The 12795-nt window shown below is 39.0% G+C and overlaps 5 protein-coding genes across 5 annotated transcripts; 1 reads left to right on the top strand and 4 right to left on the bottom strand.

Annotated features, from left to right (window-relative positions):
- The first annotated feature begins 356 nt into the window (after positions 1–356).
- Positions 357–1465, top strand: LOC110769633 (Rubredoxin-like superfamily protein). Its single transcript, XM_021973659.2, has 4 exons — positions 357–701; positions 819–877; positions 1038–1155; positions 1248–1465. The coding sequence occupies exons 1-4, from the start codon at positions 451–453 to the stop codon at positions 1330–1332; spliced, it is 513 nt and encodes a 170-aa protein (XP_021829351.1). The 5' UTR covers positions 357–450; the 3' UTR covers positions 1333–1465.
- Positions 1466–1972: 507 nt separating this feature from the next.
- Positions 1973–4608, bottom strand: CRL (crumpled leaf). Its single transcript, XM_021973658.2, has 8 exons — positions 4025–4608; positions 3821–3881; positions 3688–3723; positions 3547–3597; positions 3163–3255; positions 2541–2645; positions 2290–2382; positions 1973–2187 (listed from the first exon to the last, which is right to left on the bottom strand). Exons 1-8 carry the CDS (start codon positions 4258–4260, stop codon positions 2047–2049), a joined length of 816 nt encoding a protein of 271 aa, XP_021829350.1. The 5' UTR covers positions 4261–4608; the 3' UTR covers positions 1973–2046.
- Positions 4609–4941: 333 nt separating this feature from the next.
- Positions 4942–6169, bottom strand: LOC110769634 (uncharacterized protein At4g14100-like). The gene is made up of 2 exons (XM_021973660.2): positions 5523–6169; positions 4942–5284 (listed from the first exon to the last, which is right to left on the bottom strand). The coding sequence occupies exons 1-2, from the start codon at positions 6022–6024 to the stop codon at positions 5100–5102; spliced, it is 687 nt and encodes a 228-aa protein (XP_021829352.1). The 5' UTR covers positions 6025–6169; the 3' UTR covers positions 4942–5099.
- Positions 6170–6299: 130 nt separating this feature from the next.
- On the bottom strand, positions 6300–8412 carry SDHAF2 (succinate dehydrogenase assembly factor). The gene is made up of 5 exons (XM_021973661.2): positions 8192–8412; positions 7968–8075; positions 7725–7851; positions 6874–6942; positions 6300–6739 (listed from the first exon to the last, which is right to left on the bottom strand). The coding sequence occupies exons 1-5, from the start codon at positions 8275–8277 to the stop codon at positions 6593–6595; spliced, it is 537 nt and encodes a 178-aa protein (XP_021829353.1). The 5' UTR covers positions 8278–8412; the 3' UTR covers positions 6300–6592.
- A 462-nt stretch (positions 8413–8874) lies between these two features.
- LOC110769636 (short-chain dehydrogenase/reductase 2) lies at positions 8875–12133 on the bottom strand. The gene is made up of 4 exons (XM_088253463.1): positions 11968–12133; positions 11107–11365; positions 10790–10984; positions 8875–9752 (listed from the first exon to the last, which is right to left on the bottom strand). The coding sequence occupies exons 1-4, from the start codon at positions 12066–12068 to the stop codon at positions 9357–9359; spliced, it is 951 nt and encodes a 316-aa protein (XP_088109589.1). The 5' UTR covers positions 12069–12133; the 3' UTR covers positions 8875–9356.
- Positions 12134–12795: the final 662 nt, after the last annotated feature.

The raw sequence follows: 12795 nt of genomic DNA, 5'->3' as shown, positions 1-12795 counted from the left end.
AAGCCATGATGGTGATTGTTCCATCGTTTAATATCTGAGGTGACTTATGAACCCAGAACTCTTGTTTCAATTCAATTAACTACTCAAACTGCAGATAGCGATTAGAAGAGGACCGTCCGTACAATGGTCCAACCAAGAGCAAGATTGGGACTGTTATGGGGAGTGGTTCGTTTTAGGGGCAAAATGGTAATTTCAGTCATGTTGGTGGAGCATGAAAATTAGAAAGGGATGTTCACATAAATTTTTTTTGAAAATAAACCAAAAAAAGAAGACTCGGGAGGCAGCTGGTGTTTGTTGGTTTGTGGGGATTACGGAGGCCACGCGACTCCCAATGGGAGACTCGCATACTTCCAATTCATCTTTTTATACCCACCACTCTCTTATCTCTTCATATCTTCCTTTCATTCCTACTACACTGCTACACTCCCACGGTACTATCCTTAGTAGAAGATGGCCCTGCAATTGCAGGCACCCTCAACACGATGCCATCTAGCACCACCATCTCCATTAGCAGCTCCGAAGGGCAATGCCGGCCTACGGCGGCCGTCGGATCGTTTTGCTCTAAAGTCCTCCTTCTTCTCATCACATAGCCTATTGCTGCTTTCTCCTAAGCAACAGCAAAAGTCTCTTGCTTCTTCTGCCGCACCCAAGTTCTCCATGCGTGTTGCCTCCAAGCAAGCCTATATTTGTCGCGATTGCGGGTACCATATATAACTCCTTCCTTGCTTTGTTTGTGTTGTTTTGGTTATATAAAACGTTATTTGAATTGGGTTCTTGTTGTTCTTGTTGTTCTTGTTGTTCTTGTTGTGTTGATGCAGGTATATATACAATGACAGAACTCCTTTTGAGAAGTTGCCTGACAAGTACTTCTGCCCTGGTAATTTACTTCGTCTTACATACGGCATCCATTTCACCATCAAATTTACAGCCTTTAAGCCCCTTTATGTACAAATTTGTTTGGTTTGAGGACTTTATCAATACAGACACCAACAAACAACCCTTGTAACTTTATCATGATGGAAATCTGTGACTTGCAGTCTGTGGTGCTCCCAAACGGAGGTTTAGGGCATACCAGCCTCCGGTGACCAAAGATGCAAACAGCAAAGATGTCCGAAAGCAACGAAAGGCGGAGTTGCAGAGAGAAGAAGCAATTGGGTAAGCCTTGATATTCCTTTCAGTATGAACTCAAATATTTTTCTTCCATGTGACGAATTGGACACTTACATGCTCTGCTTAACCTGGAACAGGAAGGCACTGCCTATTGCTATTGTAGTGGGAGTTGTGGCACTTGTTGGATTATACTTCTACATTAACATCGGCTTTCAGGGATAGATAGTTTCATAGCAGCTGCTAGGCTTTCAGGGATAGATAGTTTCATAGTAGCTGCTACTGTAACATCAAATGGATTGGGCACAATCATTTGTATAATTTCATTTGATACACAGAACCATATCTTTCTCTTCAATTTGCTTTGATCACACCTGCAATTCAATGCATAATAAGGATTAAGATATACCATTTGAGTTTGATAAGCGGCATGCATGAGTTTGTTTTGGACCAAAAAACTTGTTCCAGAAAAGAACTCACAAGAAGTTACCTTGACCTGCACAAGTAGAAGGTTGAAACAAAAACAGGCCCAAAGTAACAATTGAAGAAATTGCAGATACAAATATTTTGATAGCAAAACTCAACATATATGGAGTTTCCAGAAAGAAAGCTGATCTCATGGGCATCATAACAACGCAGTCATGAGTTCCTGCAAATATCCATTGCAGTAAGAATTCACTTCAAATAAAAACACTCTCACTTCCAATGGTTAGGGATGCATTCCTGAGCATGTTGGCAACTTTTCCATGTACTACACCAACCTTTCATACACTCGGCAGAGTGGAAGATACTAAATTTTGCTTGTAACATAAAGTAGGATATTAAAGAAAACAAGACCAGTGGGAAAAATAGGATAACTGACAGGAAAGACAAATAAATAGACTTGAGATACCAAAAAAATTTGAACATTTACATAGGATGGTAATATGTAACAAATGATTATTCTTGCAATACAAATGAACCCTCTATTCTTTTCTCCAAAGACTGCTGAATAGGAAAATTTAAAGAAGAAAACATGTCATTGGTACTAGAGGCTGGTGCAGGCTTGAATTCATATGGACCTTCCTTTGGTCCCCAAACCTGTAACAATACAAAGAAGTTCGATTTATTCCTGGAAAAACTACAACATTAAAACATCCAATAAGGTGATTAGAGTGATTGAGTAAGAGTAGAAAAACTGACTTGATTTCCATCGCCATCATATCCCCTATCCCAGGCATGTATCTCATTATTTTTAAGAATTGAAAGTTCTGAAGTACAGTACGCTGCTCCATTCTGTTATACAAGGGAAAAATGATATCACTTAATAGTAATAATTTGATTCATTGCAGTTTCAAGTAACCCAACTCTTATCCATGGGCGCAAAACAAGGTCTTCATGTGATCAGCTCACATTAGAGGGGAAATTAAAAAGACAGAGGAACAAACAATTACCCATAGATTAGGGAAACTGTCAGGCGCAGTTGAACCTTCATATAGGCAGCGTTTCCCACGCTCACAACGTTTCAGATGTATTGTTGTCAAATGCTCTGCAATATCCTGCAGACAGATACTAAATTTGAATAAATACTTGAAATTATGTCTGTAAACGTAAATGTTTAAAAATCAGAGAATCTGATGCCTGGGAAAAAGAACAACTCCAAAGCATAAATATGATTTTAAGTTCTTACTCACAAGACCTCAGACCTCATAGGCAAGGTTAGCATAGAGAAAAAATAAGATCAAGGGACCCATGGTACTAATGACTTTACCCAAATTATAGCATTTAAAAACAATTCAGCCTTGTGAAATTCTGAAGTTTTCAATAAGTCCATCTTAGATTAAATTTTGAAGTAACATCCTTTCTCTGAAAGGTTTGATGTAATAACTTCTATCAGGTTGAAGCTAGCCAGTTGAAAATCAGCTATAAACTCATCTAACATTTTCTACACCTGAACTTTAAACTGCATTTGTAAGCCACAATAATACATAATATGTCTGATACCAGAGAACCTAAAAGTATGCATTGACAAGCTAAGATCGTGAGTTTAATGTGCTTATGTGACTTAAAACTAACCCCGATAACTTCTTCAGGCAACGGGCGCTGGTCCTTTGAGCGATCACAGAAATTCTTGTACTCCTCTGCATCTCTAATTGCATATGAGCTTAGCTGCTCATTAATGAGAAGTTCAAAATATTAGAATGTTACTGAATCCCAAGATACATCTCACATTCTAGTCACATGCTAGTCTGTATGAAGTAAAAGAGAGCTAGTAATGATTTACTCAATGAATAAATCTAAGATAGACATCGTAAATGTAGGCTCCCCAAAAAGGGTTGGGAGGGGTGGAATTTTAGTCTTTTAATGAAATAAGAGAAGTTCAAATTACACATAATACATTACAATATCATTAACAACATGCTCTTCAAATTAAACTGCAAACGAGATTAAAAAGCTCACCTCAACATCACATTTCAACTCTTTGGAGCAAGGCTTCACCATATAAAATCTCTGCAAACAGAGAGCACTAAGAATCACTAAAGAGAAAAAGAAAAAGAAAAAACCCAGGCAAGTAGGTAAGAATTGAAGGCAACAACATACCTGACGAAAGGGCTTCTGAGGAGTCCTCCAGAAAGCCTAACAAAACACACATATTTAAGCTTAGATTTGCCACAAATAACAAAGTCTACAGCAAAGAAAAAAGTTACTGGCTTTGGTGTAGAACTATGCTTACTTGTTCAAAATACAAGACCTTAGAACCATCCACCATTTCAGCTGCTGGGCAAGTAACCATCCTGCAACAGAAGCCAAAATATCATCCAATAATCAACTACAAACAACTCAAACCAAAACCCAATTGAACTGAATTGAATTGAACAAGAAATGAAGGAACAATTGGCCCAATTGGGTAGTTGGAAAACTGGATTTTTGGACCAACCTGATGTTAAAGTAATGGTCAGGATCTCTAGCTGCTTGGTCTTTGGAGAACTTCTCGCCGGAAATAGAACGAGAAACAAGGCGGGCATGGTCCCAGCGGGTGGTGGACTTTGTAAGCCGCTTCAGCACAAGAGCTCCACCTATCAGCACCAGCGTCTTCACCACTAACCCACGAGCCACGCTCCATCCGCCTGAGGAATCGGAGCTCCCACCACCCGGCTCCGACCCGATAACCATTCCCTTGATTTTATTGCAATCTCACTGCCTCTCTGTGTTTACTACAACTGCAACTCGTACCATTTCAATTGCACTGCCTATAGAGACTCGGCCACGGCCCAGATCTCCAGAATTTTGCGTATAAAACCTACTTCTTTTTTCTCTAATGATCAATTATGGAGACGGGAAATTGATCAAATGGGTTGAGTTGGATTTGTTTGGTTCATCGAGACCATTTATCTGGATTTCAAAGAGAAGTGTCGAGCTATTCTCGGCCGTCGGCTTGTATCATATTGGCGCTGTAGTATATCACTCAACAAAAGAAAAAAGAAAAAGAAAAAGAAAGGAAGAAGATAAGTTGGGTTGTGTTGTGTTGTGATAAACAGCCCATAATTGCTTGGGCTATGGGCCAACACATATACATTTTCAAGATCTTTCAAAAGCCCGGCCGATAATAGTTTTCGGATCACGATGATCCAAATATTGTTATATGAACAACGATTTTTATTGATAGTCTGACATATTATGACATATTATGTTAGCAGATGAAGTGAGTTTTTTAAACCTGTGATAATAGATCGAAAATTTGATGACATACCCTATGCAACATGGCATTACATCATGATGTTTCTTTTGCACTATTGGCACCAATGGTCATGGTTAGAATTTTTGCTTTGCAAGTAGCACAGACGAGAAGCTTGGTTCACATGCGAAACATATCATATTGCAAGTGTTTGCTAGAATGCCAACTAAAATTATAAACGAGAATCACTTTGCTACATCTCAAAAGCTATTTCAAACATGTCACAAGAAAACCAGCTTTCTCCAGAGAAATGGCCATTGGCTAATTCTAATGGCATTCAGGTTGCACGAAAACCAGCTCTCATCAAACTCCCATGAGAATGATGACTTGCCATAGATTCAAGCACAGAGCTCCTGCTCCTTTCTGCCTCAGCCTCCTCCCCAAAACAGTAAACAGGAGCCTCCCACTTGGCATCCTCAAGCACAGCTCCCACCTCAAATGTCATCACATGAGCATTAAACCCTGCATATTCCATAAACCATTATCATCAAAGAAAATGAAAAACACCCTACTAGAGAACACAATTCCCATTTAATGAGAACACAATCTAATAGAGAATGTTGAACCCGTCAATCTAACAGCTACAAATACGTTACCATCAAATGCGAAATTCAGCCTTCAACAGGGGTTATAAAATTATCCCAATAAGCAACAACAAAAAGCTGAAATTGGTAAAGGGTGATGTTCTATGATCATATACCTGTGTAGAAGACCCAGTGGACAGGTCTCTTAGTGAGGACATCTTCATAGTACCAGATGAAGTCAACCTTCTCCCACACATTACACAGGAAACCATCCACGTGGCGCTGACCCAGATAAGTAGCACCATCAAGCCAGTTGGGCCGGAGAATGCCAACAGGGAAATGCAGGGTCTTGCATTCTTTGTTGGCGTCCAAGGTGTAGATGAAGGAGGTGCCATTGTCCCACTCCAGGTCGTAGGTTAGCTTCCCCAGCTGGCTCTGGATTATGTTGAAGTTTCGGCCTTTGGGCCAGTCGTACCAGAGGTCCACGATTTGCAAAGCTCCCTTGCTGTTGTTCATGAACAGGACAGAGTGGAATTGGTGGGGCCATGCTGCTGGTGCTGGGTCATCAGAGGCTGATTCTACCAATGTCTTCGTCATCAAAGGGAAATTGAGGGGGATCACAAGGAGGAGGAGGAAGAAGAGGAAAGACAGGGACTTGGGTTGAGTTGCAGAGGCCATTGTTGATGATGCTTCTCTTGGGTTCGTCTGTTAGTGCCACAAAGAAACGAGAGCCGTGAGGTTGTGGATTTTAATCCATTCAGAAAGCTATCCCCATTGAATATGATACTTTCTCATATGTAGCCAGCTAGAATGCAAAATTTCCATTTCCACCCACAAATTCTTTCGGGTATTTATAGTTGTACCACAAACCATTGATGGGTTACATTTTAGACTTCAATCCATGAACTATGCCTACGGAGGAGAAGAACACAACATATGTAAACAACACCATCTGAAAATTACCAAACTTTATTTTCTTTCATTATGAATACTGAAAAGTATGCAGATCCAAGACTGAGAATCTCAGATCAAGTGTATGAACTATATACTATTTTACAATCTAAAATGAGAACCATGGGGCATATTTCATGAGACGATATAGAAGACACTCATACCTTTTTGTTTTATTGTATTGCCAATGTTATTTAAATTAAGACTAGGCATTAAAACTTTTACATTTTTCGTTGCAAACTCATTACAAATGAACGCACTATTTGGAATTTAGCTTGAAAAGGTGACGGCAGAACTACTGGTTCCCGGTTATAGGGCCGCCCTGGCCTTTCTTTATATCATCCCATCCTCTAACCCATGGCTGCCCAGGTGTTGCCCGTGTCTCTGGAGCAGCGTAGCTGTTCAGGTTGCTCGAGACCTTGTTGCGCAAAGCAGTAAAAACCTACAAAAACAGATCATTTGAATGAAAACTGAATCCATGAAGAATATCGCAAGAACTGGAATTTTAAATTTTAGATTATATCACACGAATAATATAGCAATAAATGGAATCTAAACTTTTTGATCATATCTCACAGGATTAGTCTTGAGTGCCTCAGGGGGTTGCTCCTGGCCACTTAACCACTTCCACAGATCTGGGTTTTCCTGCATAAGGGAAACATGATATCAGAAAAGAACATGAAAAGTTGAGCAAACGTCTCTCTCTCCCCATTCAACTAAGGCAACACCTTGCATCTTACCTCCAACTTGGCTTACATGTTATTTCAACTAGGATGAATTTGTTTTGTTTGAGAAGCTGTTGGATGATGAAAATCAAATGATTTAAAACATTGTATGTTTCTTACCAAACTGTTTGATTTCAAGTGCTTGAAAACTCCTGATGGTATACATACAATTCAACCCAAAAAAACCAAGTCATTTATCTAATTCTCTTATTCAAAAGTGTAATAAACAGACTGAGAAACAGTGACAAGAAAGTGTAATTCAAAAACTGAAGAGCTAGAACCACGCCTACTCTCAAAAGCACTGGATCCCTTAAGCTGTTGTGAGTTAAATGCTCAGATCAGATTAATAAAAATCCTAAATTAAAAACGAAGGACCTTAAATGCTGTGCTAACATATGCTGGGAATCACCATGAACAAGCACATCTGAGCTTATCTTCTATATGGAACATAAACTCACACCAGGCATTACTAGAATCCAGTAGATGTTAGGACACGTAAATATTAGCAGCAAAGCTTGTTTAAAATATATTAACAAACTTGCTATTTAAATTCCAAAGAACAAATGTTGAATGCGGCACATGATTCTCTGTATTTGTTACAGAATAACTAAAAATCATTTGAAAGGAAAGCACATCAAAAAAACAAAAAGGCAGCAAACTTTGCAAGGTATGAGATGATCAAAGCAATGGAAAGAAATTTACCAGGTCAAGGACGTCCACAAGAGATTTAATTCCATTTTCATCCATGGAATGGATATGCTCCTCCACCCATTTGCCCAGAACCAAATCCAGCTCCAAGAACCCTCTCTGCTTGCTCCTATATATTAGTCTGTTTCGCAACAAAAACCATGTTTGTTTCAGAAACACAAAAAGAAAAAAAAGAAAAAAAAAGAAAAAAAAGAGGCAGAACACCAAAAGGAAGAAGATGAAGATAGAGTTAGAGACCTGTTAAACAAGCGCCTCTTGCTCTCCTGGTTCGAGAGGTCGATATCGAGATTGCTGGTGGTGCTGATGGAATAAGAACGCTGAACCAAACCATACCCATATTGAGGCCTGGAAACGAAATCAAATTACCCATCAACAAAATCAAAGCCAATTTACAAAAAAGCCAACGGCTTTACGAATTATTATTAACAACGACGGCTGAAAACAAAAAAACAGAGAAATACCTGAGAAGGGTTTCAGTAGGCGAGATTGAATTGCTGGATTTGAGGGCTCGGTGCAGGCTGATCAAGCTTCTTCTCAAGCTCCCCATATTTTCTTTTCTTGTTTTCAGAATGCTGTTGTGTTCCGTGTTGTGTGTTTAATCACGGAGCGCAAAGAAAAGAGAGAGAGAATAGAAATTATAGTGGTGGGCTTAATGACACCAACAATGCAAGGGCCTGTGCCCCGAATGGCGTCGTGGCCTTTCTCCGTCCATATGGTTATGGCATCAAAAATCAATTCATGTGCAGCGTGACCGAAACTTTTTATGTTTGTCCTCAGTCTTTTTCCTTTCTCTAACCAAAAAGAAAACTTTGGTTGATCTTGTATTTTATTACTGATTGTCGTAATTAATTTTTGGGAACATGATAAACATTGCAATCCAAGGAGTAAACAAAGTGAACTTCAAGTATGATTCATCTGATCTGAGTTTGTTGAATTTCTTGTATTTTGGCTCCACCAAGACATAATTCTAGTATGATTAGCTAGTATGATTAGATTTTGCTACGTTTCTTTGGTGGCTAGCTAGGCATACAATCTTTTTATTTGTCGCATACGTATAATCAGCAATGCGTCATAACCCCCCCAAAAGATCTCAAACACCAAGAAAATTCAAATGTTCTTGGAAGCAAGGACTGGTAGAGCAGAATTGGACCAAAATAATAGATAAGAAGTGTTATTTCCTAACACAACACCAATTTTGTTTATAGATGCAACAAGGAAAATCACTTGAATTAACATGTAACCCTAAATGAAAGAAACAGAGGCATAACAATCACTAGAGTGAAGACTTCCCCAACTTAATCTAGTCTTAGTCCCAATTAGTAAACAAGATTGGGAACAAAACGGTGCTTAAAAGATTCGAGCTCCGGATGATACAGAAGAACGTGGCATACCCTTGTCGACATCACTCACATTGGATCGTCCATCCTATCCATCTACATCCTACAGTGAGTTGATGGCTCTGTTCTTCAACTGAATTCATGAGGTATTCCCTCATGGCGTATTGTAGTGCTGAAGATATATTTTGCATTAAAACTTTCACTTTCATTTTGGCTGTAGCGGAAAGGAAGTCCATAATGAAGCAATTGAAGTATTTCACAAAATCTGTTAGTCTTTAGCCAGACTACCTTAGAAACTTATCTCCCGTCTCTCAGCGAAAAATTTCCCTGTTACTGCTTGGTCTGGAAGCAAGGCAAGCCATACTGCAGTGTCAGCTCCATCTTCAGCTGAAATATTCCCAGCATAACCTGTCATAGCAGTCTTGACCCAACCTGGGCAGTAACAGTTGATATAAATTTTCTCACCCTCTGGTCTCTCTGAAAATATCCTCGCCATTAGCCTGGTATAAGTGTTGACTGCAAGCTTTGATACTGAGTAGTCAGTGAACGTTTTAGGCCACCCACCTGATTCCCAAGTGCCCTCTTGTACTTGTTGTAGAAAAGTCGAAACTGTTTGATCAATCATTTCTTCTGTGAGTGTGTCAATATTGCTAAGTTTCTCTCTCAAATTCGCATCTTCAAGTTTCTGCCAATTAAATAATAGTCTGACATGGTCAGGGAAACATGTATAAATTTTGTTAAGCTTCTGGTACATTCTCAATACATAGCATTTGAATGATATCATTCAGTAGGGGTTTAAATCATACTCAAAGCACTTATTCACAAATGGTTGTGACCTTGGACAAATATCCTAACCAAGAACAAATTAAGTAAAAAAAATAATGGCTGGAGTATAAAATGAAATTCAAAGTAAAGTACAAACAGAAGAAAAAACAGAACTACAAGACTGAATATACATAAGCAAAGTAATCAAACTTAGAAATAAGAGGAGAGAGAACGAACGAAAAAATCTTAATAAAACTGCAGCAAATCAAGGTTGTTTGTGTGATATCTGGAGAGTTGTTCCTCTAACATTAGTTGGAGACTATGCCAAAATGGGCAAATATGTCTGATAAAAAAAGGAAGTGGAAAACTCTGTATCCATATTTGGTTTTAACTAATTTGAAAATTTAGTAAAATGCATCATTTTGCAGTTGAAAGTAAGCTGTGATTTCCCTCTGAGGAATTGGAGTTGGATAAGAAAAAACATGGACAGCTGGAAGGCTAGCAAGCCTCTTACAGACGCTTATTCTAGCAGCTAGTCAGCTAATGTCTTGACCTTATCTGTTACTAATCCACCTCATATCATATGCACCCATGGTTTGCCAACAGTCTTCATGCCATTGGGACAAACACAATGGCAGGTTCTCAAACGTTTCGTCAAAAGGGGATCTTAACACTGCTAGCGGGTAGACAAGCACGAAGTCCTCTTCCTAACTTCTATTATCCAAATGGGACATTTTGAAATCCATCTAAGTTTAAGCCTTTCAGGCAATACAACGGATCATGTCTTTCCCCTCATGCATGCAACCAAAGATTTCATTGACCAAGGAAAAGTAGTGAGCTAGTCATCCCCAAGCACAGAAACATTTTCCAAGCCCCCCTCCCGCCACATTCATGGGCATACATAAAAGGATGAATTTTTATGACTACAAAAGAAAGCAAAAAAACAAATTCACTTACATTTCGTTTGCCATTTATTCTACCCAATCTGGAGCTCACATTAACAATTCGACCTCCAGGAGCTGAATGTTTCATCAAGGGGATCATAGCTTGGATCATATTTTTGATGCCATAATAATTTGTAGTAATAACCTGAGAGGCATACTCGACAGAATTATCAGACCCTTGATTGAAATTAACAGCTGCATTATTTATCTGCAAGCACAAAAGAGTTGCAAAAGAATTGCATAAAATTAGAACCCACACACCAAACAATAAAGTACTGCTGGGCAGTGAAACTGTTCATATTATGACGGGAAATTATATGAGCAACTCACCAGAATATCCAAGCCACCATAATTTTGTTTCAACCAGTCACAAAACTCGTTGATGGACAAAGTGTCTAACACATCGAGCTGATGGAAAAACACATTCAGACCACCCTCTTGGAAGACCTTAGCTGCTTCAAGCCCCACACTGTGGTCTCTGGATGTGAGAATAACAGTCACCCCCTGTGCCGCAAGCTGCCTTGAAATCTCAAACCCAATCCCCCTATTGCCCCCAGTAACCACTGCAACGGTCTCTGCTGACCACCACCTACACACCCATGCATGCATTCCCAAATGCACAAATCACAACTGGAGTTTCTGTTATGTTGCATTTAATTCTTGAAATATATTGCATAACTAACACAGATCATAACAGCTAGAGTCTATGACAAGACAATTTATTCCCAACTGGGCTCTTTGTTTTGTTGTGTTTTTGATTCATGAACATGAAGAAATTGCAAACTCACAAAATAAACTTCAAACTTCATGAAATAAACTGCTTAATTAACAAAGATGATACCAGCTAGAGTCTATGACAAGACAATGTGTTCCCAAATGCACAAATCACAACTGGGTTTTTTGTTTTGTTGTGTTTTTAATTCATGAACATGAAGAAATTTCTGAACTCATAAAGATCATTACAGCTAGAGTCTATGACAAGACCATGTATTCCCAATCCAAATGCACAAATCACAACTGGGCTTTTTGTTTTGCTGTGTTTTTAATTCATGAGCATGAAGAAATTTCAAAACTCACAAAGATCATAACAGCTAGAGTCTATGACAAGATCATGTACCGTCATCTTCTACTCTATCAGAAATGGAAATGAGAGCAAAGCAAATAAGAAGTAAAAAGTAAAAGCAAGCCAACCTCTGGTGATCAGAATAAGGAATGGTTCTGAGAAGTGATATTTCTTGGAGTCTCTTCTCTCTTCTCTCTTTGGCCCTTTCAGCTTTGTCAGATTTTCCCATATCTCCTCTGTTTGTTTAGAAATTCAGAGTTGGAGTGTATTGAGAGACGGAGCAGAGAAAGCAAAGCTTTCATCAACATTTTATCACATCCGCCGTGGCCCTAGGGACAAGAGGGCCCCACAACATGCCACGTGTTGGCTTTCGCGCCTGTCGTGGACTCTCTTGCTGGTCAAGTGCCGATGTTCTTTCGTCAAAGGACACCCGAAAATTCGGATTCCGTCTCGGTCCCATTCCCTCAAATAGTAGGCCCAACTTACGGCCCTCAGAAAGCCCATTTTTAAACCCATTAGTGATAATTTTTTTCAATTACAGGCCTTGCCCATTTAAGCCACCAACTGAATTAGATATTAAATTCAGTTCTGGATTGTTTATCCCCAAGCCCAAACATCAAATGTGTTACTCAACTTTACAGATTTGAGAAGGGAGATTCTACAATAAGGAGTCTAAAGTGAGGACGTTATTTGAGGAGGTCAATCTCACCATTAATAAATGTAAAGAAATTATGGGACTTAAACATTTTAAATATTTTGATGTTGAGATTGGCCTCCTCACTTTAAACTCCTTGTTATAACCTCCCCGGATTTGAGAATGGTATCAATTTTATGGCATGTTTACTAATATGTAATTGGATTAGGGGGAATTCAATTGAGGATGAATTGAATTGAGGGGGAATTCAATTGAGGGGGAATTCAATTGAGGAGAATTAGATTCTGAATTCCTATTGAAG

The sequence above is a fragment of the Prunus avium genome, chromosome 5, assembly GCF_965620075.1.
Source record: "Prunus avium chromosome 5, drPruAviu1.hap1.1, whole genome shotgun sequence".
NCBI classification, from domain to species: Eukaryota; Viridiplantae; Streptophyta; class Magnoliopsida; order Rosales; family Rosaceae; genus Prunus; species Prunus avium.
The sequence above is the reverse complement of the archived record's forward strand: the minus strand, read 5'-3'. Positions and strand labels throughout refer to the sequence as shown.